Source organism: Pararge aegeria, chromosome 7 (assembly GCF_905163445.1).
Source record: "Pararge aegeria chromosome 7, ilParAegt1.1, whole genome shotgun sequence".
In the NCBI taxonomy this organism is placed as follows: Eukaryota; Metazoa; Arthropoda; class Insecta; order Lepidoptera; family Nymphalidae; genus Pararge; species Pararge aegeria.
In genome coordinates this window covers 4,775,836-4,801,131 of record NC_053186.1, presented here as the reverse complement: position 1 = coordinate 4,801,131, position 25,296 = coordinate 4,775,836, and the positions used below count along the sequence as shown (strand labels likewise).

Sequence of the window (25,296 nt, the reverse complement as noted above, 5' to 3'; positions counted from 1 at the left end):
TTTTGTTTTGTTCTGAATTGTATGTTTTATTATAACTGCCACACCCCTATAAGCGGCGGTAGGCCAATGACTTCGGCTTCACTTTTGGGAGGCCGAGTTCGCATCCTCTAACTTTTCTAAGTTATGTGCGCCCTAATTTATGCAATTAAATATCATTTGCTTTAACGGTGAGAGTTGGCCTGGCCTGAGAGTTTTCCATAATGTTCTAAAAGGTGTGTGAAGTCTACCAATCCGCACTGGGCAGCGTGGTGGACTACGGCTTTAAACCTCCTCATTGTGGGTGAATATCCGTGCCCTGTAATCGGCTGATATAGTGATAATGATGGGCGAAGTGGTCGTTGTGAATTTTATAACAACTCTTACCTATAATTAAAGCTCTCACAGTGAAACCGCCTTTCCTCGGCACATTCTCTCCTACAGTCCTCTAAACGTTCGCAGTTGACAACTTTTCTCACGTGACTCCGTAGAGCACGCCTTCCGGCGAGCACGCGTCTGAAGCACGCTGGAACAACGAAACAAATTATTATTAGTGCGTAGAATTGTAAAAAGGCACACCGTTGAATAGTTTATAGATCGACATACACGGGACAATCTAACGCAACTGTACTGTACTGGTTGCTTTCCAGGGATAAAAACCAGCATATGTTACTTATCTCCATCTTTTCGACTAACTCTATGCCAGAAATCAAATGTTTTGGTTGCTTAGTTAGCGCGTAAGGGCTAAAAATACACAAACAAAGTTTCGCATTTAAAATTCAGGATGTTTTTATTTAAGATGAACTCGATGAAATCAAGAATGCGTCAAAAAATGTAGAGCAAAAGCAAAAAAATTATATTGCAAATTGCAACGTTACATACTGAAATCGGATCATGGCACAGTTGTAAGCATTTGCGTTTTGGTCGTAACTTTAATATTGGCTATTTGGATAGATCTAAAAAATGTGTATACTGCTGCACGAATTTTATTTTCATTGTCAATTCCCTCTAAAGATATGCGAAGAAAATTTATAGAAAAGCCTTTTAAAAACATCTCTTACAGTAGTTTCAATCGTCAATACACGATTTTATCCTTAATTATTTATGTTCTTACGTTGGTTGGTCAGTAATTTATGTTTAAGAAACGCAATCTCATTTTATAATACGCAAGACGAAAGCTTCAACTCTCAAGCAAGCGCGCCTTAACCTAGTATTTATCATAACTTCCCATGAGACATGATAGAGCTAAGCCTCTAAAAAAGAAAAACCCAACTAGAAAGAGATTTAAAATTTAAAAAAAATCTAAAACTAGCCTACATCAAAACTGACTAACACCAATAAAAAGTTTTAAAGCTCGATTAAATAACACTAATAGATATATTTGACAAAGTTGCGTAGTCGGTGGCCACCAGAGTGATTTGATTATGCCAATAATATTATGACCGCGTTAAACCACCATGGTTGTGTGAGGTTTGTGGAATATATGGATCCTTATAACTTTTTCAAAGTCCTACTTGTTTTTAGCTTTTATAAAGGTATGTCTGTTCCAGATTCCTATAAAAATAAAATTAAGATAGTCGGGTTTAAGATTTTGTTTCTTTTGTTCTGTTGCCAGTGATGACTTACGGATCTGAAACGTGGTATTATGGGCCTAATTAGAAGGCTCAGAGTCACTGAGCGGGCGATAAGAAACTACGAGATCAGCAGAACAACTAGAGTTCAACATAGCTCAGCTAATCGCGAAGCTAAAGTGGCAATGAGCGGAGCACATAGCTTGGACAGGACGGACAATACGATGGTATACCAAAGGGGCTAGAATGGCGACCCCGATCCGGTAAACGCAGCGTTGGTTGCCCTCCGACGAGGTAGACAGACGACATCAAACAAGTCGATGGGAAACAAGTGTCCAACAACTTCAAAAGTCCTGCGTCCAGCAGTTGACGTCAACCGGTTAAAATGTTGATTATGAAGAGTTAAGGCCTATTGTTGTTGAAGTTACAAATAAACTGGGCATAACGTTGGAATAGTTCCGCAGTATATTTTCACTCACTGACATTTCAAAGGTGCTATCAGTATAAATATAAGTATAAAACATATAATATATATCAGTATAAGTATAAAACACTGCATCATTATTTCGACGTAATGCCACGTTTATTTGTAAGGCTCTTAATATTGTAGAGTGTACAATTCGCTAAAAACAAATTCTATAGGTATAAATTTTGTAAGCGCAAAGGTTGTCGAGCTAATAACTTTAAGTAGTAACACAGTTAATTATTTCTCAGCAATTAGGAAGACCTGAGTCACTGGGTCATAGTCATTTTGTGTTTATCATTGTTTGATCTAAATTATAGTTTTTTTTTTCACTATACAACTACCTGTACACATTGCACCAAGGTTGTGTTTTTGTGCGTCTGCGTATGAATGGGGATTGGGTCATCGTTAATTTTGTTACATTAGTTTACGGGTGATTCATTTTCTTGGTTTTAATAAGCTTAATTTTAAGTTATTGCAAGCAGCAGAACCAGTTATAGCCTAGTGGCTTCAATTTCAGGGGGCAGAGTTCGAATCCCAGCGCGCACCTCTAATTTAGAGGTTCTAAGTTTTGTCCGGCTTAAGCAATTTAAATATCACTTGCTTCAACGGTGTAGGGAAACATCGTGAGGAAACCTGAAGAGTTTCACATAATGTTCTCAAAGGCGTGTGAAGCCCACCAATCCGCACTGGGCCACTGGTGGACTACGGCCTAAACCATTCTCTTGTGGCAGGAGATTTGTGCCCTGTAGTGAACCGATAATGGGTTATTAAGATGAGATGATGAGATTGCAATTCGGTGCTGCGTGGAGCCGGCAAATCAAAAAACACCCGTCCTCTTCCCGCGGGTTTCGTACGAGGCGACTAAGATAATATAATGGAGAAGTAGCGCCAGCGTCCTCTGTGCTGCGATGAGAACTATTGCGATCACCACAAGTCTGCCCAGCGTGGTGATTACGGACTCACCCTCGCATTGACAGACTTTTAATCCAGCAGTGGACTATTCATCATCATCATCACATCAACCGATAGACGTCCACTGCTGGACATAGGTCTTTTGTAGGGAGTTCCAAGTTCCACGATTCTGAGCCGCTTGGATCCAACGGCTACCTGCGACGCGCTTAATGTCGTCTGTCCACCTCGTTGGGGGTCGACCAACGCTGCGCTTACCAGTACGGGGCTGCCATTCCAGCACCTTGGGACCCCAACGTCCATCCTTTCTCCGAACTATGTGCCCGGCCCATTGCCACTTAAGCTTCGCGACTCGTTGAGCTATGTCGGTAACTTTGGTTCTTCTACGAATCTCCACATTTCTGATTCGATCGCGTAGAGATACTCCGAGCATAGCTCTCTCCATCGCCCGCTGAGTGACTCTAAGCCTTCTTATGAGGCCCATAGGGTGGCCCATATTCCTGGCTCTGGCAGTGGACTATTATAGACTACTAATGAATTGCAATTTACATCGTCAATAACATAACCACCGTTGGTCTATTAAAGAGCAGCACGACGAGTCACAAGATCCTGCGTTTGATCCCCGAGTCGTGCTTTAAAAACGTTACTTATTGGGTTCTTCTGATAAGACTTAATTAGTAACCGTCCGGAGTTAGGAAATGAGCATTGTCTTTTTGGTGTTTTGTAAACGATGGTAGCTTAGTGGTATGGACTTCGGCTTCACTTCCGGGGGTGCCGAGTTCGAACCCCGGCACGTATGACGTACCACTAACTTTTCAACAATCATCATGACATTGAAGAAAAATATTATCAGTAACTTTCATGCCTGAGAGCTCTCCATAATGAAAAAGGCGTGTAAAATCCACCAACCCTGCACTTGGCCAGGGTGGAGGACCCTGTTCGTTCTGTCCGGAGACACGTGCCCTGTAATGGGCCGGTAACAGGTTGACAATAATGAAGATAATAATTGGTTTCCTGTGCCTTGGAAACCACATTAAGCCTTCGCTCTAACTTATCCCGCCAATTCACATTTGGGCAATGTTGTGGTTCTGTGCTCTAAACTATATGAGAGGAGTATTGGCATAGATAGGCTCAGGACTTTATTTGTTATGATGTTTAAATGCACTATTTAATCGATTTAACTGTTTACCGATGTACGGCACAACCACTGCAAAATGGAATCCACCCTGATGTTTTTTTTTTTATTGCAAATGCACAAGTTGCATGGCTTTTAATTAATGTTAATATTATATTGTTAACAACCTTTCATTACTTAGTATTGTAAAATATATTTTAAAAATTAAATAACGCATCTGTCTCCAAATACTTAGAAAGAGATTTTTGGTATGTATGTAGAAATGTTTTTATAAATTTTAAATTTGAAAATAATACTTAACTCTATAGATAAATTAGAGATAAATAGTAAAATACATACTTGGTGCATTCTCCACAAGGATAACTCTCGAACCAAACACAATATGCACAGACAGACACAATATCACTACACATACCCTCATTTTTGCACACCACTATCATTATCTGTGCAATTAAATTAAAATTTTTTCCCTATAAAGGTTTAACACATTTTATGTTTTGATAAAACTTATTTTCATTTAAAGTTCTATATTTACAATATTCATTACACATTTTCCAACCACCAATTTTTTTCTGTATAATTATTTTAAGAAAAAAAACTGTTTTTTTACTATGAATCTTTATCAAAAAATATATCTTCCACGACTTTTTTTACTTATCACGCACTTATAACCATATTGATTTTATTTTGTGTTTTATTTATTATTTTTAACACCACACTCTTCACGCCTGTAAGCCTTTTCACATAACTCAAAATGTTTTTATTTAATACAAGAATTTAAATTTTTAATTAAAAAAAAAAAAAGCGCACAGGTTATGTAGGTCAGAGGTTACGGCGCGTAACAGACCGACTGAACAGTGGCATTGTTGGGTATAGGCTTATATGGGAGTGACATATACCTGAAATACTAGTATGGACATTCCTCTACGAGACAGAATCAGAAGCCTGAAAAAGCTGATTTTATTAATAACTACAGAATGCCTTTAGTTACTGCGTGTTTACTACGTACAACAAAATAAAAGTTATTTTGGACGACGACTTTCTAGCTTCACGAGCGACGTAATTTTTTTACAAGTTATAATGAGAAAAAATTGTGCTTGGTTGAACTTAGAGGTGATAGCAAATGATGACGCAGCCTAGGATTGAGCACGCTTGCCTAGAAGATGCCTGTTCACTTATGATTTGGAGGAACTCATAAGTTACTCATAACGGAAGCTGGAAAGACATTCCTGATGTTTGCGGTGCGTAATAGAAACAAATGAAGCGGTAATAGCGCAGTGGGTAGGAGCTAGACTTCACTTTCGGGCGGCCGAGTTCGCATCCCAGCACGCACCTGTAACTTTTTTAAGTTACTTATATGCTTTTTAAAAAATATCATGTAAAACATCGTGAGAAAATCTGCATGCCTGAGAGTTCTACATAATGTTCTTATAGGCGTGTGGAGTCCACCAAACCGCACTGGGCCAGCTTGGTGGACTACGGCCTTAACCCCTTCTCATTATGGGAGGAGACCCGTGCACTGTAGCGGGCCGGTAATGGGTTGATATGATGATAAATAGAAACAAGGAATTACAGCAAACTGTACGTGTCTGTGATTTATGGAATGATTATTATTTACGGAAGGTTTCTTTTCATAAAAATGTTCAGTTCGGTGGTAAAAATAGCCGAAATGACGTTTTAGTTACATTCATCACGCGTCTCGTACCTATGCTACTAATTTTAAATAAATGAAAACAAGCTATAATATAGGCTACTTTTATTCCACCTTTGGATGTGGATGAACTGGCCCTGTGGAACGCATGTTGGTCTTCAAAGTAAGTTTATTATGATATGTTCTTCTTAAACAGTGCCCGGTACATTATTCCACGCAGTCTGTTAAAAAATCAGTAATATCCACACTATTCTCACATCACTGATTGCCACTGATAACTTCAGCGTTCGTGCCATTGTCTCAAAAACAGAATTTATAAAGCAAAAACCTAATATATCCTACTATTGTACGCACCTACTCACTTATTGTGCGTAATATTAACACAAATATTACGTCCCTTATAGTACCACTAAAAAATTTGCATCACTCGCTAAGGGTGGCAACTCAAAGTTAAAAAAAAATCTAAATTCATTTATTTTTTGTAGGCCTACTTTATAAGTACTTTTGAAACGTCAAGAATGTCTGTTTGTAGTGACTCTACCACCGGTTCGGAAAGCAGATTCTACAGAGAAGAGGCGGCAATAAACTCAGTAGTTGCTCTTTTCCAACACCAAAGTAATAAACATTTAAAATCATTTTTCCATCTTGCGGAAGATGAGAGCGAGGCTGGCTGCTTCCAATTTTTTTTTATGTTTATAGACCAGCGCTTGACTGCAATCACACCTGATGGTAAGTGATGATGCAGCCTAAGGTGGAGCGCGCTTGCTTAGAGTATGCTTATTCACCTTTGATTTGAAGGTACTCATATTGTAGGTACTGGGGAAAATGGAAGCTGGAAGGGCAGCCAGATCCTTGCGTTGCAAATCAGAAACGAAGATGCAAAGCGCTTCGTACGCGTACATCGTTATATCAACCACGTAAGGATGAAGATCCTTACGGTGCCTCGCGGTTCGATGATAAAAAGGTAAGGGGGGAACTAGAACAAACAGTTTGACTAGATCAATCTACTCTGTCATTAAGAAAATCAAGGCATTTTAGTGGGTAGGATATAGGGATCCCGTGAAACCCAATATCTCCATCTCCATCTATAGATCCCATAAGTTTGGGGACTCGTCAGGAAATTTACTACCCGTTAACAGAAAATAACATAAAAAAGGTTTGAGCATCCCTCCAAAGTCCAACGGAGGGTACAAGGGGGACTCCGAGAGGTGGAAAGTCCTCCCAGATAAGGGACTACCAGGCCAGGATGACAGCAATCGTTCCCTGCATTCGACGTCGTGATTATTGCTGTCCATAGGTTTTCCACTAACCATCACAATATTTTCACATAAAATTGTCACATAAACTCTGTGTGGTTTAAGATGTGGTGAACGACCTAGTTGTCGTTAATTGTTTCACTCTTAAGTGGACCAATAATAAAAAAAAAAATAATCATCATCTGCTTCGTCCATTAACTATTACTATAAAAAAGGTTCCAAAGTCAAAATTCCTCTCTAAACTAGATATAGGTACTTACGGTAGCTACGCAATCATTTGTTTTCCGTTTATTACACAATAAGTTAGCGAATCTCACCTGGTAAGTGATGATGCAGTCTAAGAAGGTAGCGGGCTAACCTGTTAGGCAGTTATATTTAACCCCTAAGCGGTTTCTACGCGACATCATACCGGAACGCTAAATTGCTTAGCGACACATCTTTTTCAGTAGGGTGGTAACTAGCACCGGCCGAAACCCCCCTGACCTGACCAGACCAGAGAAAAATTCGGAAATAATAAATTCCCAAATTAGCCCTGTCGGGAATCGAACCCGAGACCTCAGACTTAAAACCATAGGGCATAACGCTGCGCCATCAATAATATAACACATTAGTCTTTATAAAGAAAAAGTTGTTATAAACAATCAACTTACTATTATGGCCTACATGAAATAAATGAATTTTGAATTTGAGATCTATATCATGCAAGGCCTGAGCTGAAGAGTTATTTCAGCATTAAAAAGTATGATGATGCAGATGATGGTGATTTACTAATCACAACAATTGCGATGATCGTAATGCTTTTATTGTATTATGTCATGTAATATATTTAGCCTTGACCACAGAATGCCTTGACTTTAAACACGAAGAAGATAACTATTGTTGTTATACGAAGGAAGCGTTTAGTATTAATGACGATTTAATAGTGTAAAAAAAGGGTAAAACTCAAAATTCAAATCATAAATCAAAAGCCAAAACATATAACTCAATACTCTAAATATTAAGTAAGTAAGTAAAGAGTCGAAAATAATGTTTAATTAATTCGGAAAAAAACACACCAGATTTTGGCAACTAAGTATAGTCTATTTTTTCTAGTACCTACTTGTAACCAATGTTCTTATAATTTTGTAAATGTAAAGATTGTTTATGTATGTATGTATTCATTTATTATTTACGAGCGGTCCCTCGCGAGTTAGTCTACGTATAAGTCAACCTAAAAAGAAGACATTTTTCAGAACTTTTAAAGGGGAACCAACCTTGTAATTCATTTTATAGAATCTTTAACCATTTATAAATGGTTAAAAAGAAGATAAAAATTATCACAAAGAAAAACCTTAATTTTGAAACATTCTTCAATGATGACATAGCAATCAGCCTATAACCTAAAATGTATATAATAAATGGGCTATCCACCAGTTTAACAGTTTTTCAAATCGGACCAGTAGTTCCTGAAATAATCGCGTTTAAGTAAATAATCAACCAAACTCTTCAGCTTTAAATATTCGTATCGGCTTATGTTAATCATACCGACATACTGGCATAGACTGTAACCATAAAGCAGTGCCAAAAGAGAGCACAAATCCTACTAATATTATAAAAACGAAAGTTTGTATAGATGAATGGATGGATGTTTGTCACACTTTGACGCAAAAACTACTGAACCGATTTGACTGCCATAATGCCAATCAATCAGCCGTGGTTATTATAACTAATATCTTCAAAACCCGCTATCCCACAGTGGTGGTACGGTGGATATTAGCTTAATCTTTTAATTCTATAAAAGGTACCTTATAATGATGATTCAAAAACATGATGATGATTATAAAGTCCTAATTTGCATACCCAATTGAACAAATACTTTATCACCACTGAAATACCCCAGAGTATAACTTAAATCAAAGTTTTTTGACCAATGAAGTCATGTAGTTGAAATATAAAAACCAGCTATTGTTTTAGACTAACCTTGGTCATTCGCAACAATGGTATTACCGGAAACATTCTTCTTCCTACCTATTTTTAGTCTGTGACCTATTTAACCTGACATGCAAAACAGGGGGTGTAATTAATGAGTCATGTCAATCCAATCAGCCTGTAGGTCTTTATTATCATCATTAGGCTTATTACTGGCCCACTATAGGGCACGCGATGATAGCCTATTTGTTAGGACTTCGACTTCACTTTCGAGGGGCCGACTTCGAATCCTAGCACGCACATCTATCATTTATAAGTTACTAGCGGTCCCTTGCGACTCCGTCCGCATATAAGACATAAGTAAACCTTAAAAGATAGATGTATGCTATCGCTTTTTTTGCAACTTTTAAAGAGGAACAAATTTGTCAAAAGAAAAAAAAAACCTCGATTTTGAAACATTCTTCATTGCTATGCTCCTATCGGTCTTAGCGTGATTATATATTATCCTTCCTAGATAAATGGGCTATCCGACTCTGAAGAGTTTTTCTAATCGGACAAACAAACAAACGAACTCTTCATCTTTATATATTAGTATGTATTAGATAAGATATAGTATGTGCATTTAATGAAAATATTGCGAGGAAACCTGCATGCCTGAGAGTTCTCCATAATGTTCTCAAAGGTGTGAAACCATCTTATCCGCACTGGGCCAGCGTGGTGAACTACGGCCTAAACCCTACTCATTGTGGGAGGATACCCGTGCTCTATAGTGGGCTCTTAACACTGATGATGACAGGGCACGCGTCTCCTATAAATGAGAAGGGTTTAAGTCGCAGTCACCACGATGGCTAAGTCCGCCTGCATTGGTCGGAATACACACGGTTTTAAGAATACCTATTACAGAAAACTCGCAAGCATGCAGGTTTTCTCGCGATGTTTTCCTTTAACATTTTAAAGCATTTGATATTATATTGTTTCGAAAACGCATCATTTTGAAAAGTTAGAGGTGCGTGGGGGATTGAAGTTAGGGTCCCCGAAAGTGAGGCGGAAGTCTAACCCCTAGACTAAAGGCTGCTTGGAAGCTGGCTCCGCTCTCACTCTCACAAGATAGAAAATTCTAAAGATCGTAAACAGTATAATGATGTTAAAAAAGAGCAATCTGTGGAGTTTCTTGCCGGCTCTTCTCGGTGAAATTTGCCTTTCGAACCGGTGCGCGGTGGTAGAGTCACTACAAACAGACATATTTGACGTTTCAAAAGTGCCTACTTGAAATAAATGAATTTTTTATTTTGAATTTTTAGAAATATTTCCTTTTAAGCGATAAATCCGCCTATTGTACCTTTTCATTCTTTCAAATGTTTTTTTTTAATTGCTTTTTGTTTGGTGTACAATAAAGTGCATTTGATTTGAAATATTGTAATTTTTATTATAGTAGAAAACGTCTTTTAATTTATTTTTTTATCATTAGAACTTATTTTCATAAATCGCTGCTGATATGCAGTTATTATTTTATTCAAGGAAAATGCTATTGGGAAAAAAGAAGACAGTTTATTTCTCGTATGCAACAGGAAACCTATACAAATTAAGCTATTAGAGAAGCACAATACAAAAAAATAATAATCTTCGAAACTCATAAATCGTACTTAGAATAATAGACAATAGTGAAGGACATACGGTCAAACAGGTACTATATGATATAACGTTAACAATAAGTTTCGTACACAAAAAGATTCCCCCGATATCAGATTTTTATCTTAAGTGGTTAGTCCAAGTTGTAAGCTTAGAGTTCTAATGGATATTGTTACAAGGGCAGTCTTATTGCTCAAGAATTCAAAACAACACTTGAAAAAAGTAATCTAACATTGTTAAAAGTAGCGGCGTATACACCGAATATGTACCACTATTAATATTATAAATATTATTTATATTTATATTATAGGTCAACTAGTCTCATTGGTTCCTCACGAAGTTGTCCTAAACGCTATAAGTATTATTCTTTTCTCTTATAAGAGAAGAATTCTTATGCCCATTAAAATCTAAACAACACTCATGTGATAATATTAGTTAAAGCCAACCGATCCGCATTAGAGCATCGTGATGGGATTATGCTTTGAAAACATATCTTGTATTAGACAAAAGATGTGTGCCCAGCAGTGGAGCGTTAATAGACTGCCCTATTAACGATACCAACTGTCATGACTATTCGTTGTTTTAGACTGCCATCACTCACCAAATACAAAACCGGATATTGAAATTTCATAATCAAACACCCATATGCACTGGGCCAGCGTGGTGGACTAACTATTCTCATCAATAAGAGACCCGTACCCTGTAATAAGATGGTCATGGGTTGATATGATTATGAAACAACACAAACATTTTAATTGCATTCGAGAGAGTTCAAGAAAACACTATACATGATTATAATATGTGAGTATTTCCCTCAATTTCCTAAGGATCCTCTCATCAGACCCTGACTTGGTGACATTGCGAATACTTCATGAGTATACTGAACATTTCAAACTATAATTTTTTTTTTAAATTGGCACTTAAGTAATGATGAAATTAGTGAGCAAATATAAAAACATACATATCGGAAAAATTAGTGATCAAATATAAAAACATACACAGACCTTCCTTTTTGTAATTCGTTTAAAAATATAGTAACCTATTACCGCTTCAGCTTATGCCCTGTCCCAAACATATCTCGTAAAATAAATTGCAAGCTGTAGGCTCGGGCTAAATTGCTAAGACCTCACATTATACGCCATTATTATTAAACAAAAACCTTTGAATCCACCGGATCTGTTTATAATAATGGGATATTTTGTGCTTCCCTGGCAAACAAAAAGGATTCTTTAATTAACCTTCCTCGTGTTACTAATAGTGAAATACTATAGTGAATGTTTACTTCAGCTCTTGATTTGACCGGATTAGATTTTAGTATGCAATATTGCAATTTGTAATTTATTTTTGTAATTTCTGGACTTAAGAGTAGAGTTTATCATCAAGGAGGTGTTTTTAAACAAGGAGGAAAATTAGTACGTATAAGATAGAATTTCAGCAAACTTGATACTCAGTAATCCTTACTAATATTATAAATGTGATAAATAAAGAAATAATCATCTTTGTTTGTCCTTACTTCTTTGCATAGAAACTGAAAGGATGACTTTTTATCCCAGGAAATCAAACGGTTCCCACGGGATTTATAAAAAAACAGTAATAAACGCGGACGAAAAAATATCTGAATATTATATTAATTATTTTATCCCAAAATTTTATTAAATAACTAGGAAAATCATACTTAAAATTTCAATCTAAGCGATTTACCGGACACATTGTTCTAGATTAAAAACTACATAGATTATAATTATTATTTCATCACACTTGCTCGTAAAGTGGACCTTATCAATATACAATGTAATAAACCATGATATTAGTCCAGGGTCTTTTGTTTAACGTTACCGAACTTGTGTTTTATTTATGATGTCTTGATTAAGTTAAGTTTCTACCTCACTGCAAGTTATATGTATGAAGATGGACCATTTTTAACATAACTAGGTAATATTTTTCAAATACCAACAACGAATTTTTATGCGCCTAAAAATAGTACGCATATTAGATGATAATATCTTTTAGACCTTCTTAATTCATTGGCATTTGGCTGTAAATTTTTAAAATGCTGACAATTTATAAAATAAAACATTCATAAGATAAATTAGATAAGCAGATGGAAGTTTTAGATCTTTAATTTGTGTATAAAATCCCAATTGCGTTACAACAGAAATAATATTCAAAGAAGCTTTATTAAATACAATATATTATTTATTTATGTGGATTATGTGGAAAGTCACGAGATACACTGCAAAATTAAGTGAACCAACCACTTAATTTATTACCCTAAAAACTTCGTAAGGTCATGCCCTTACCGGTCAGGTGATTTCTATTATAATATAAATGACATTATGTCTGCCCAAACGCAATTATTATGATCTAAAACAAAGGCCGAGGTTGTTGATACATGACGTGTGTTTAACGGAATTTAAATAAAATGAGAATCGTGTGAACTCTTTATTGATGTTCGAGTACTTACCTAATTTTATAACGAGGTGTCAATAATTTTCTGATTTATAAAGTCTATAAACAAGAGTGTATTAATGCATCATCATTATTGTTTAACCATTACTGGCCCACTACAGGGCACGGGTCTCCTCAGGCCTCTCTCCTCAGGACGCGGCACGCTGGCCAGGTGCGGATTGGTAGTCTACATACGCCTTTGAGAATATTATGGAGAACTCAGGCATGCAGGTTTTCTCCCGATGTATTTTATCTTCTATAGGGTTGTCATAAGTAAACACATAAAATGTGTTGAATTTCTTTGTATGAAAAAACAAATATATGCTTCGTTTGATTTAATATTTTTCCAGGGTGATTCTTTATGAAATTTACTTATGCACCCTTCATACACGTTGTATATACGTGCCGGACTCGGTTCCTCCGAAAAGGAGGCCAAAGGCTAGGCTATCACCAATTCAATAATTCACAATATTTTAAAATTTACCTGAATGTTGGCTTTTACGTGAAAAAACAGATTTGGCCTAGTTTCCAGTTTTGTTTGTTTATTTTCTAAGAAATTTAAGTGGGCTTAAACGAACAGATGTATATTATAGTTGCAGTAACTGATGTAAGCACTATCTCAGAAAACTGTTCAAATTTATATCGGTAAATAACTCTGAAAATATTGCACTCCTTTTTCGGGCAGTCGTGTAATAAAATGGGTGGCTCGGGGGTATGAGATTGTCAAAGTTCTGGCATGGGAACCAGAAACATCTCATACTCCTTTTTACTGGAACCCTCAGATAAATCCCAAAGTGAAAACAAGCCAGGCTATACTATTACATATCCTCAGAAAAGGCTATAAGGGTGTGTAGTCAAACTTTTAATTGGACTCTCACATAAACACGCGTCCACGGGCATATTGCCATAAAGAAATTAACCTAAAGCGAGAAAAAAAGTATATATAAGGAAATTCAAAAGTATGAATTTATTTATTGCTTTTTCACAACTAAGTTGCTGGATGGAAAGAAATATACTTCGTTCTAAAAAATCACTCGGCTACTTTTTGGTTAAAAACAATCTGAAGATGTGGTGTAAGGGATAAAAGTGTGCATTTAGGCTTTGAAGATGCTTTGTCTGGTGGTAACCAATGCACTATCCCGAAAATAGACGTGCCGCTAAGAGATTTAGCATTCCGGTACGCTGTCGCGTAGAAATCAATTAAAAGTATGACTTATAGCTGGCATACCCCTAACAGGTTAGCCCACTACCATCTTATACTGCTCACTTACCATCAGTGGAAAAAAAACATAACACTTACTTAAGACGTATTTAAGTTTTCTTAAAAAGTAAGCACCTAAATAAATATAATACACCAATAAAATCTTAGCATTCATACTTAGGTAAATTTTGGATAAAATTATAGTGTGCATCCTGCATCCACGGCTGTTTAATTTAATTATACACGCGAAGTATTTTCCATTTTGGTGGATCTCCGAGATGATCATTTACAACTTTTTCAGTGAACTGAAAAAAATATTCGAAGTCTGACCCGATCAATGAGGTCGGATAAGAGCTGTGGACTTTGGGAAAGGAACACATAAGTGAGAAAAATCATATGTGATAGGTAACCAGACTCGATAGTCACAATGATTTATCTATCGCTACCACAGTTTTATTTTTAAGTTAGTGAATTCTTTATAATGGAAACGAATACTAATTAATCGACTTAATTGGGCTTTGGATGGGAAATTTTATTGACTGAGACTCTTTTCTTCTTTAACAATCGAATTTGTTACGAATTAATAAAGCCACTTACGTTCATAGGTTTCACCAGGTTTCGGATTTCTACTACCACCAACGGCGACTGGTCGTGATGTCACCCTTTCTCCATTTAATTTCCCTGGTTCCGGTTCATACACTGGTTTTACATCTAATCTACTCGACACATGGTCCGGTTTGTTTCTCTTCTGATCTTTGGAATCCTTAACATCATTACGGTAACCTGGGGGATTTAAATCACTTTTATTTGGTCTAATATCTTCACTTCTATAAACACTAAGTTTGTTTTCCCCATACGGACCCTTTTTTGTTATTATTGGTCTGTATTGCTGGTTGGGATCTTTTCCATAACTTCCTGGTTTAATTCCGTATAAATGATGTATACCGTATCCCAGATGGCTACCATAATAATCGTTTTGGTTATAAGCATATCTGTCACCATAGTTATGTTGTATTTGATTATTATAACCTTTTTCAGAGTTAGGTCCGTATTGACTAGTTTGTTTATTAACGTTAGAGTTTGAAGCTTTGTTTCTGTAACCACTTTCATCATCAGAGTAAAAGTTACTTTGTTGGTTACCATACTGGTTACTAAACGGACTACTACTTATTTTGTTTCCATAACCACTAGGGGAACTAGAACCTTGATTGTCATAACCACTTTGTGAAGTCCCATATTGATTACTTTGTGATTCATGTTGGTTAATCATTCCTCCGTGGGAACTTTGACTGCTATAGCTATTTTGACCATGTACTTCATTTTTTGAACTAGACTCACTTCCATAACCATTACTTAAACTAGACTCACCTCCATAGCCATTGTTCGAATCAGATTGACCGCCATAGCCATTATTAGAACTAGATTGACTTTCATAACCATTATTAGAACTAGATTGACCTCCATAGCTATTTGTAGAACTAATCTGACTTGCATAGCTATCAGTTGAACTAGACTGGCCACCATAGCCATTAACTGAGCTAGTCTGACCTCCGTAACCACTATTAGAACTGGGTTGGCCGCCATAACTACTTTGGCCATATCCTTGATTATTTGAACTAGCCTGTCCTCCGTAGCTATTATGACCGTATCCTTGATTATTTAAACTGGTTTCACCACCATAGCCATTATTAGACGTAGTTTGACCTCCATAACCTTGATTGCTAGAACTTTCTCCGTACCCACTTTGATCATGTTGATTTCCATACGACCCTGATGACAGTGAAGGCTTAGGTTTTGGTGGTTTAGGTCCATAACCAGCATCATCATTTTCATTATCTTCATAACTAACTGTACCGTAGCTGGGTTTTTGGGGTTTGTAACCTTGATTGTTTTGACTCCAAGAACTAGATCCATATTGGGCGGCACTCTGAGAAAACGACTGTTGGTTCGAATAACTATTATATCCGTATCCTTGTCCGTAGATTTCTCCATTCTCAGGACTTTCATGGTATGGCCTTTGACTAGTACTTGGTCTATATGGACGCGGCGGATCATATATTTCTACTTTGATAGAATTGTCTTGTGATGTGCCGTAATTACTAGCGTACTGCCCAGTATACGTATAACTTGGTTTATCATAAGGCCTAGATGGTCTGTACGGCCTATCTGGGTCATTAATTCCTGAACCATACTCAGGTCTATTTGGATAAAGAGGCTTAACTTGATTGTATCCTTGATCTTCTAATACGGGCTTATAAGGTCTCTTATTAGGTCTGATAATATACTGATATTGGGGTCTTTCTGGAACGTATTCAGGTCGTAGTGGCCTAACCGGTTTAGGTCCATAAATATCCTGGATTTCATCACCTGGTAAAGGTGGATGATATGGATCAGGCCTCCAAAACTCTGGTCTCGGTTTACCATATAGATCTTGAAAATAAAGTTGATCATAAGAATCAGAAGGTCTTGAAGTATTCATGTAAGGCCTTGGTGGTTTATAAGGAATATCTTGAGGTTTATGTTCTCCGTAGCTCGGAGGTCTATCATCAGGTCTGTAAGGTATCTCTTGAGGCTTATGTGCTCCATAACTCGGAGGTCTATCGTCAGGTCTATAAGGTATCTCCTGAGGTTTATGTGCTCCATAACTTGGAGGTCTTTCATCAGGTCTATAAGGTATTTCTTGAGGTCTGTGTGCCCCATAACTTGGCGGTCTATCATCAGGTCTGTAAGGTATCTCTTGAGGCTTATGTGCTCCATAACTCGGAGGTCTATCGTCAGGTCTATAAGGTATCTCCTGAGGTCTGTGTGCCCCATAACTTGGCGGTCTATCATCAGGTCTATAAGGTATTACTTGAGGTTTATGCAATCCATAACTTGGAGGTCTATCATCCGGTCTATAAGGTATTTCTTGAGGTTTATGTGCCCCATAGCTTGGTGGTCTATCGTTGTCAGGTTTTCCTGGGTTATATTCATCAGGTCTTTCGTCTCCACCATAACTAGGCCTGTTAGGTCTATTAGAAATATATGAAGGTCTGCTCGTTTCATATGGGTTTAAATCGTCGTATAAAGGTCTTTTAGGATCATCTTCAACTGGGCGAAAGACTGGGCGATGCTGGTTTTCATTTTCTGAGCTATTTTGCTGGTCTATTGGCGATGGGGGGGACTGTTCGCATTGGAACCGACGGACATAGACGTCATAGTCAGGATTCCGTAGGAAGAGGTTCGTCTCCTTTATTTTCTTTTCGTCAACGTTGCTTAGGTCACAGGTAGCGTTACCTTTTGCACCAACCCTGAAAAACAAAATTATGTAATGATAAATATTTTGAAGTGATTTTCCTTAACCCGAATTGGAGTGAGAGTAATTAATTGATAGAAACCGTCACCTCAGGAAAAATCGTTATGCCCTAGGTTATACCATAGGGCCCATAAGTGATGCGAGTCGTTTGATTCCGTTCAGCTCAATTCTACTTCTATCGTCAAGCACTGACCGCCATAATTGAAAGATAAATAAATTATTTTGTTGTTGTTACGTTGCTAAATACGTCATGTGGTTTTTGGATGGTATTGTGTGCTCTCCGAGACACTAGGTTGGATAAGACCAATTGCAATTAAAAAAAGTTTTTATGTAGCTAAAAATGGTACGCATTTTCTTAAATGAAAATATATTCTAAGCCTTCTTAATTATGATAAATTAACGTTTTAAAATTCATAATGAGATATTTTTGAATAAAAAAAAATAGTTTTATTATGTTTTTAATTTCGGCGGTATGCAGCGAACGATGCTGGCTGTATGTCTACCTTGGCGCGCGAAAATAAAAAGTTGAGCCATTTTCCAATATTTTGTTTATATTTTTGCTTTGCGATTGATTATTATTAATATTATAAAATTTCGAGTTTAAATTCGATAGTAGAGCAATGGGAGTAGTATTTTAATCCACGAATCACGAGTGAATAACCTGTTTCTACAAATCTAGGGAGCGGCCTGCGAAACTTTCATACAGAAGAAAATCAGCAAGCAGTTTTTTCCTCGCAAGTGTGATGAAAATTATCGCATGAAACGAGTATTGTACATTACTTATTTCACACAATACTTTAGAAAAGCAGAGAAAGTGTAATACGCAATGTACCATATTAGGGATGTGAGCTGTACGCACAGCTACACCATGGCTACACCCCTAATAACGCTTCGACTGTAACATGCAATGTATGTCTTTTTTTTTTGCCTGCCAAAGAAAAAAAATATATAAACAATTCTTTTGAAAACCTACCCGTAATCATACGCCTGGCACTGTTTGTCTTGTTTGCAAATCTGCTCGCACTCTATGGTAGTTAGTTCGGTCACATTCCGATAGATGGCGTCACGCGGAAGCTGTTCGCCTATAGAGATGCGGTCGAAGCAATCTGGAAACAAAATTTATTTAAATTTACGATACAGGCCCGCTCATGATTGCAAAAACATTGTAGCCTTTAACAGTCATCTCTCAGGAGGGTTTGCCCGTAATCAACCACGCTGGGCTGAGAGGTTGGCGATTGCAGTAGATGATAGATGGTAGTAGCACAGAGGACGCTGCAGCCTGTTCTCCGTTATGTTCCCTAAGTCGCCTCGTACAACCCTCGCGGGAAAAGGGAGAGGTGCTTACAACTGTGTTCTTTGACTTTGATCATACGGGCGTACTCAGGTACTGATTTACGGGGGGTCTAGAATTTTCTGGTCTGTTCGTCCGCGCCAGTTTTGTGAAAAAAAAAACCGGCAGTCTTGATGTGGTCGTTTACAAGGGCTGATGAACGAACAATTAATGAAATGAATAGCACAAAAACGTGGTTAGCATGCCAGCAGTGATCATTCAACGGTTGAGACGATGACGATGATCTCATTTTTCTTAACAAATTACATCAACACTAAACATCAAGTGAACGTACTGCACTTCTCGTTCCTTTCACAGTTATACCCACCTAATTATTTATGTAAAATGTTAAATGTACCGATATAAAATTACGGTGTAGTGTCGAAATGCCGAGGATGTAAATCGTAAGACGTTATGTCTACCGGATTTGAAGTAAAAGTGGGTGAATAGCTACCTGTTTTTTTTTGTATGCAAAATATTTTGCACGGGTCATTGAGAGAGTCCAAATCAATTGGCACGCGGCCCTCTATTTGTTGTAACAGGTTTGGGGTCACAATACAAGCATCCACCGGCTTCACTCACCAGTGGGCGCAAGAGGAATTTCTATTTACCCGTACAGGTACACCGAACGTATAAAGAAGCAAAAACTTTTCAAAAATATATCGCAAGCTCGTCGCATATATGACTTGCACACCTACTTCAGCTTGGGATATATCGGTGACGGTTTTTTTTATATATTATAACAGACAGATTAAGCAGATGGCCCACATGGTAAGTGGAAACCAATCGCATGTAAACAGAATAAATAAATATACTACGACAATAAACACATCGCCATCTAGCCCCAAAGTAAGCGTAGCTTGTGTTATGGGTACTAAGATAGCTGATGAATATTTTTTTATGAATATAATACACATAAATACTTACAATATACAGATAAACACCCAGATACTGAAAAACATTCATGTTCATCACACAAACATTTTCCAGTTGTGGGAATCGAACCCACGACCTTGGACTCCGAAAGCAGGGTCGCTGCCCACTGTGCCACTCGGCCTTCAAATAACACTTCGCACGCTTTGGGAGCGACACGACCACCAAAGTGCAGGCCTTTGCTCATCAATCTGAGGCGTAGGTGTTAAGCCCCGTGTGCCTGAAATTACACCGGCAACCACGCCTTTAAAACTGGAACACAGAATTACTGCTTGGCGACAGAAATGCCTTTGCGACAGAAATAAACACGGCGGCAGTACTTTCCCGGGCGAGCTCTGTCACAAAAAACTCTACTACTATTGCATATTCCATCCGTACTTTTAAATATACAAGCTAACCCCAAAAGATATATTAAATTTAAACATTAAACTGTGTGCTTATGTACGATAAGCCGTACCGGAAGTTAAGGTTTATTTTTTGTGATAAAAATAAAACGATTTTACGCATTTACAATGAATTGAACAATAGACGACACCAAATATACTACGGATACCAACTTAATTACTTATTTTAGGTATTTAACACAACTTTTAGCATTAGTACCAGTAAGAAATTAATTAAACAATAGAAGACATCAAATATACTACGAATGCCAACATAATTGCTTAGTATTTTAATTATTTACTACTTTAGCATTAGCACCAGTAAGTTCAGCGTTGGGAACCCCAATTAGGTGGACAGTTCATATAAATCTTGCTAAGCTGCTGGACAAACCTGTTGTATTTGGAATTCCCTACAAAAGACATGTATCCAGCAGTGGATGTCCATTGGTTGACATGATGAAGATAACTTTAGTTCAATAAAAATATAATTATCATTATACCTAATATTGAAAAGTTTCAAAAGTTACATGACACGAAGATCACATTTCAATTTTATAATTTCAGCCGATTCTGTGTTCTTGTCCAAAGTTGTGTTCCGATCCTTGTTCAAACCCATAACAGAATAATAATAAATTGTGTTGCCTGCGACTTTTTGCACGTTATTTCTGTTGTATTTTTATCCTGCGGAAACCGGTATAAAAGTTATCCTATATACGTTTTCAGGATTTAAGCTATCCTGTATGCATTTCGTGGATATCGACTTCCGTGCATAGGTAACATAGGCTCCCGGTACATAAGCCCGGTTCCGAAAAAGTATCCCATGTTTATTCGCATTAAGTAAGCTATGTATGTGGTGCATACGTAACAAAAGTTTTTTTCCAACTCTCCCAGAGCGTTAACCCGGCTATTTTTCCGGGATAAAAAGTTTCCTATGTTCATCCGCATTACGTACCTACGCTATGTAAGTATGTGCGAAAATTCATCAAGTTCGGTGCTGTGTTGTTGAACATTATTTATTTATTTATTTATTTATTAGCTTTTCAAGGGAAACAAACAGTATAATTATACATAAAAGTAATGCCGTATTTTTGTATCACATAGACCAATAAAGTTTCCACAACTTGGTTATACATATAACACGATAACATTAACCACAATTGCTTAGGAGTAAGTACCTAGCAAGCAATTATTATACAAAAAAAAGAAAAAATAATAATAATGTAAGTAAAACAAAAATGAAAAACAAAAACTTTAAAGCTATAGTACTTATTTTGTCAAAATAAATTTTCTAAACGTGCCAATTTTGACATGAAAAATGTCCGTCTCACAATATTTGTTGTTAAAAGCATTGCACGCACGAGATATAAAGTTATTTGCCGAATACCTTGTCTTCCATCTAGCCCACGCAAAGGGAGGTTTACGCCTTGCATTTAACCTACGACATGCAAAATCGATATTACTTAGAAGAAGTGGGGAGTCAACTAAATTATGTATTATTTTATATAACAACATTTGATCTTAAATCGCGTCTTTTTTCTAAAGTAATTTCAGTTGCAGATATACTATAACTAACAACATGCCACTAAAAGCTATCAGCACTGTTTGTTTTTAAGTGGGAGCTACAGAGTTCGATCTCGGCAGGAGAAATTCGGAAATTAAGCACGGCCAGGCTAGTAGCATAAAATGCTTGCCGTCCAGCTGTTAAGCGTGCCGGTACGTTACCGAGTAGTAACTGATTAGAAGTAGTGGTTTGATACTTCTATACCCTGATAGGTTAGCCCGCTACGAGCTTTTTTAAGCATATAACTAACAGATAACGGTAACGGCAGAGCACGCGAGGACGCCGTCGTGCAAATGCCACCCTGTGTCCATCAAACTTAGACGCAGGTGTTAAGCCTTTTGTGCCTTTAACCACAGCGCCTACCATGACATTCAGAATGGAACACAGCATCGCAACAATGCTGCTTAGCGGCAGAAATAACCATGGCCGCAATACTTTCGCCACTACCACTACTGATAACTGATTAATACCTAACAATTGTTGCCCCGACCCGGGAATCGAACATCAGACCTCGTGATACTTAGTTATACATATTAACCACTAGTCTACTAGTCATCATCATATCAACCCATTACCGGCCCGCTACGGGGCACGGGTCTTTTCGCACAGTGAGAAGTTAAGGCCGTACACACTGGTCCAGTGCGTATTGGTCGACTCCACACACCTTTGAGAACATTATGGAGAACTCTCAGGCATGCAGAGCTCCTCGCGATGTTTTTCTTCACAGTTGAAGCAAGTGATATTTTAACTAAAACGCACATAACTTAATAAAAGGTAGAGGATGAGGATTCGAACTCGGCCCCCCGACAGTAAAGTCGAAGTCCTACCCACTGGGCTATAACCGCTGCAACTCTTGGTCTAGTAGTATAATATAATATAGTTATTTTAATTAGTTTAATGTAATATGTATTGCAGAAAGAATGCTTATATGAAGGTCGTATTACAAATGTTTGCATATATTTATCCAACCACGGAAGGGTATTACTATGTGTTTAGGAGTTTTTAATAAGTTAAACCATTCATTGTGATGATATATGATATATGATATATGTTATATGATAAGTTACTAATTTGTATGCTTACCTACTGAGTTAAACAATTGATTTAATATGTTAAGCTCACTGAGTTAAACTCTATCCTCTATCATACGAATAAGACCCTTACAATTATGTAAACATGTATGTATGAACGCTTCATAAGTGCCTGTGATAGGCCTACATGAATAAGGAAATTTTGAATTTGAGATGACATTTAAAGACCATACTCTACAAATAGTGCGTAAATTGCTACTGAAGGAAGGGCGAACCAGCAACATATTGACGACCTCGCTAGTGTAGTGGTGAGTGCAGTGGTAATAGAGGTTCGATTACCAAAAGGCATAGTTTGGGGAGTTTGTAATTGAATTGTCCTTGGTCTAGTCTGGTTAGAAACTTTGGCCGTGGCTAGTTACTACCCTACCGACAAAGATGAGCCGCCAAACCACTAAGTGTTTCAGTAAGATGCGTACAAAACATTAACGAGTTTGAGTTTACTGCTATGCCTTAGGGGCACCATCGTAGGCTATCGTGCATCATAACTTATGCATGAGTCTGATGCCCGTTTTCACTAACGACGAACCAGATAATGCCTACGTAAGTAACGCCTAATCAAAGAAGACTCCTAGGCATACATTTACCATTCACCATTAGATTTTCACTAGGCAAATCATATAACCTAACTGGTCTATGGTTCTTGCCACAAGGTGTTGTATTTTGTGTTTGTATTATCATATTTTTCATAAAAAGTAGGTATGTATTAAAAGTTATTTAAAAAAATATATATGCTATCTTCCGGAAAGTGTCAGTTTACGAGTTCCCTAAACGTTACGCACCGCCGAATCGATGTCGCAACTTTAAGGCGCTTTACCTCTTTAATTATCGTCCAAGAGTTGGTGAAACGTTTATTTCTCCACGCATCACCCAAATTATTGCAATGTTTTTTTCCGGTCTTAAGGGCGTGGCGTAGGGCTTAACACCTGCGCTTGAGATAAACAGAGCGGCATGTTGCAGGACGTGCTTGCAAGTGTTTCTATGTTTATAGGCGATGGTTTTCCGTTTAGCATCAGTTTAGACAGTCAATTATTCTATAAATAAAGGTCAGGATGAAACCCATGACGGACTGTGACGTCAGTAACGCCTACCTAAAACTAAACGGCGGTATAGGTTCAAGTTTATTAGATCTGTTATAGCGACTAGGTTTCCTCGCTACGGATTAAAGCGATTTAACATTTTGATTTAGGTACATCATTCATCATCATTAATGTGCTCCAAGTGAGAGGTCATCCAAGTGCCCCGCTATTTTCATTTCATATTTACAACTCGTTCAGCGATGTCGGTTACTCTGATTCTTTCTATGTATCTCGGTAGAGACACTCAAAACATATAGCTCCTTCCATCGCCTATTGAGTGGCTCTGAGGCTTTTATGAAGCATAAAGTTTGCGACCAACAGTTGGCGCAGGTCGACTGCCAGTAAGCTTAACAATCCACTGCTGGACTAAAGGCCTCGCGGCACGCGGGGGTTTGCTCATAATCACCAGGTTAGTAGTATATTCCCTTAGCCTCCTCCAACCTCCTACGGCACGCGCGGGAAGATGAGACGTGGCGACAACAGATTTCTGTTCTAAAGTAAAATAAAGCTGTAAAGGAATAGAGAAAAATATTCTTACCTTCCACTGATGTTCCAAGTTGCGAATCTATGGTGAGAGTCAAAACAGCCGAAGCAAGCAGAACCGGGCACAAAACCAGTATGTAAAACATTCTAACGCAAAGTCTGGCCATACCTACTTATTAAGTTAGTGACTAACACTTTTACGCCATACTTAATTGCAGTTTAATTCAAATGAGACTAAAACTTCAATTACAAAAAAATAGACAAATAAATTAGGTATTACATTGACAAACCATTGCGAAAGTTTTGAACAAAATAAAATGTTACAGGAATTTTTTTCACAGATAGTGCAAGAAAGTTAAACGTCAAACTTTCTCGCCGGCGCGCGCTCGTTTGTTAGACTTAATTTTATTTTTCAAGGATAAGGAAACACGTCCATTCGGTTTTGGTTTTGCAAATAATATGGCGTAAATCTTTGCTGGGTGTGACCGTACGTCGCGGTCCGTTGAACGATGACCAGAGCTTCCTTGGCATGTGAATCTTATGTTGGTTAACCGGAACAACGGGTAGGTATTTTATAAGGTAACCACGCTCAATAAAATTTGTTTTTTTGTGCATCTTAAGTTTTTGGAGTATTTTCTATTTCCATATCTACCGGTACATTGAAACTGTCCATTTATCATCAGTCATCTCTTGTTTCCCCGCGAATTTGTCTGGAATAAGTTTCCCGTACAAACTTTCGGGCGCTGGGATCCCCGTGTCACATCGCCCGCCAGCGCTTTTTTATCGTTTGCTAGGCTTTTAAGGGAAGTGCCGTACTATGTAAGAATTTGACTATCAATTGATATTAGTACGCTCTTTCGGGGATGGAGTTTTTCCAAATCCTGTACGAACAACTTTTTTTTTCCATTTCATCTGACGAATAAAAATATAAGTATTTAACGAATTTTGTACAAAATAGTTTAATCCTCTATTTCAAACCCTTAGGGGTGATTTT

The 25,296-nt window shown here is 37.5% G+C and overlaps 1 protein-coding gene across 1 annotated transcript in view; it reads right to left on the bottom strand.

Annotated features, from left to right (window-relative positions):
• LOC120625076 overlaps positions 1 to 24,469 on the bottom strand; it is a 40,101-nt gene extending 15,632 nt beyond the window's left edge. The window contains exons 1-5 of the mRNA XM_039891991.1: positions 24,358 to 24,469; positions 18,419 to 18,551; positions 17,013 to 17,440; positions 14,748 to 16,898; positions 364 to 502 (exon numbers count right to left, since the gene is read on the bottom strand). Of these exons, the coding sequence (XP_039747925.1) occupies positions 364 to 502; positions 14,748 to 16,898; positions 17,013 to 17,440; positions 18,419 to 18,551; positions 24,358 to 24,469 (2,963 nt within the window). The remainder of the gene's footprint in view (positions 1 to 363; positions 503 to 14,747; positions 16,899 to 17,012; positions 17,441 to 18,418; positions 18,552 to 24,357) is intronic.
• Between the last annotated feature and the right edge of the window lie 827 nt (positions 24,470 to 25,296).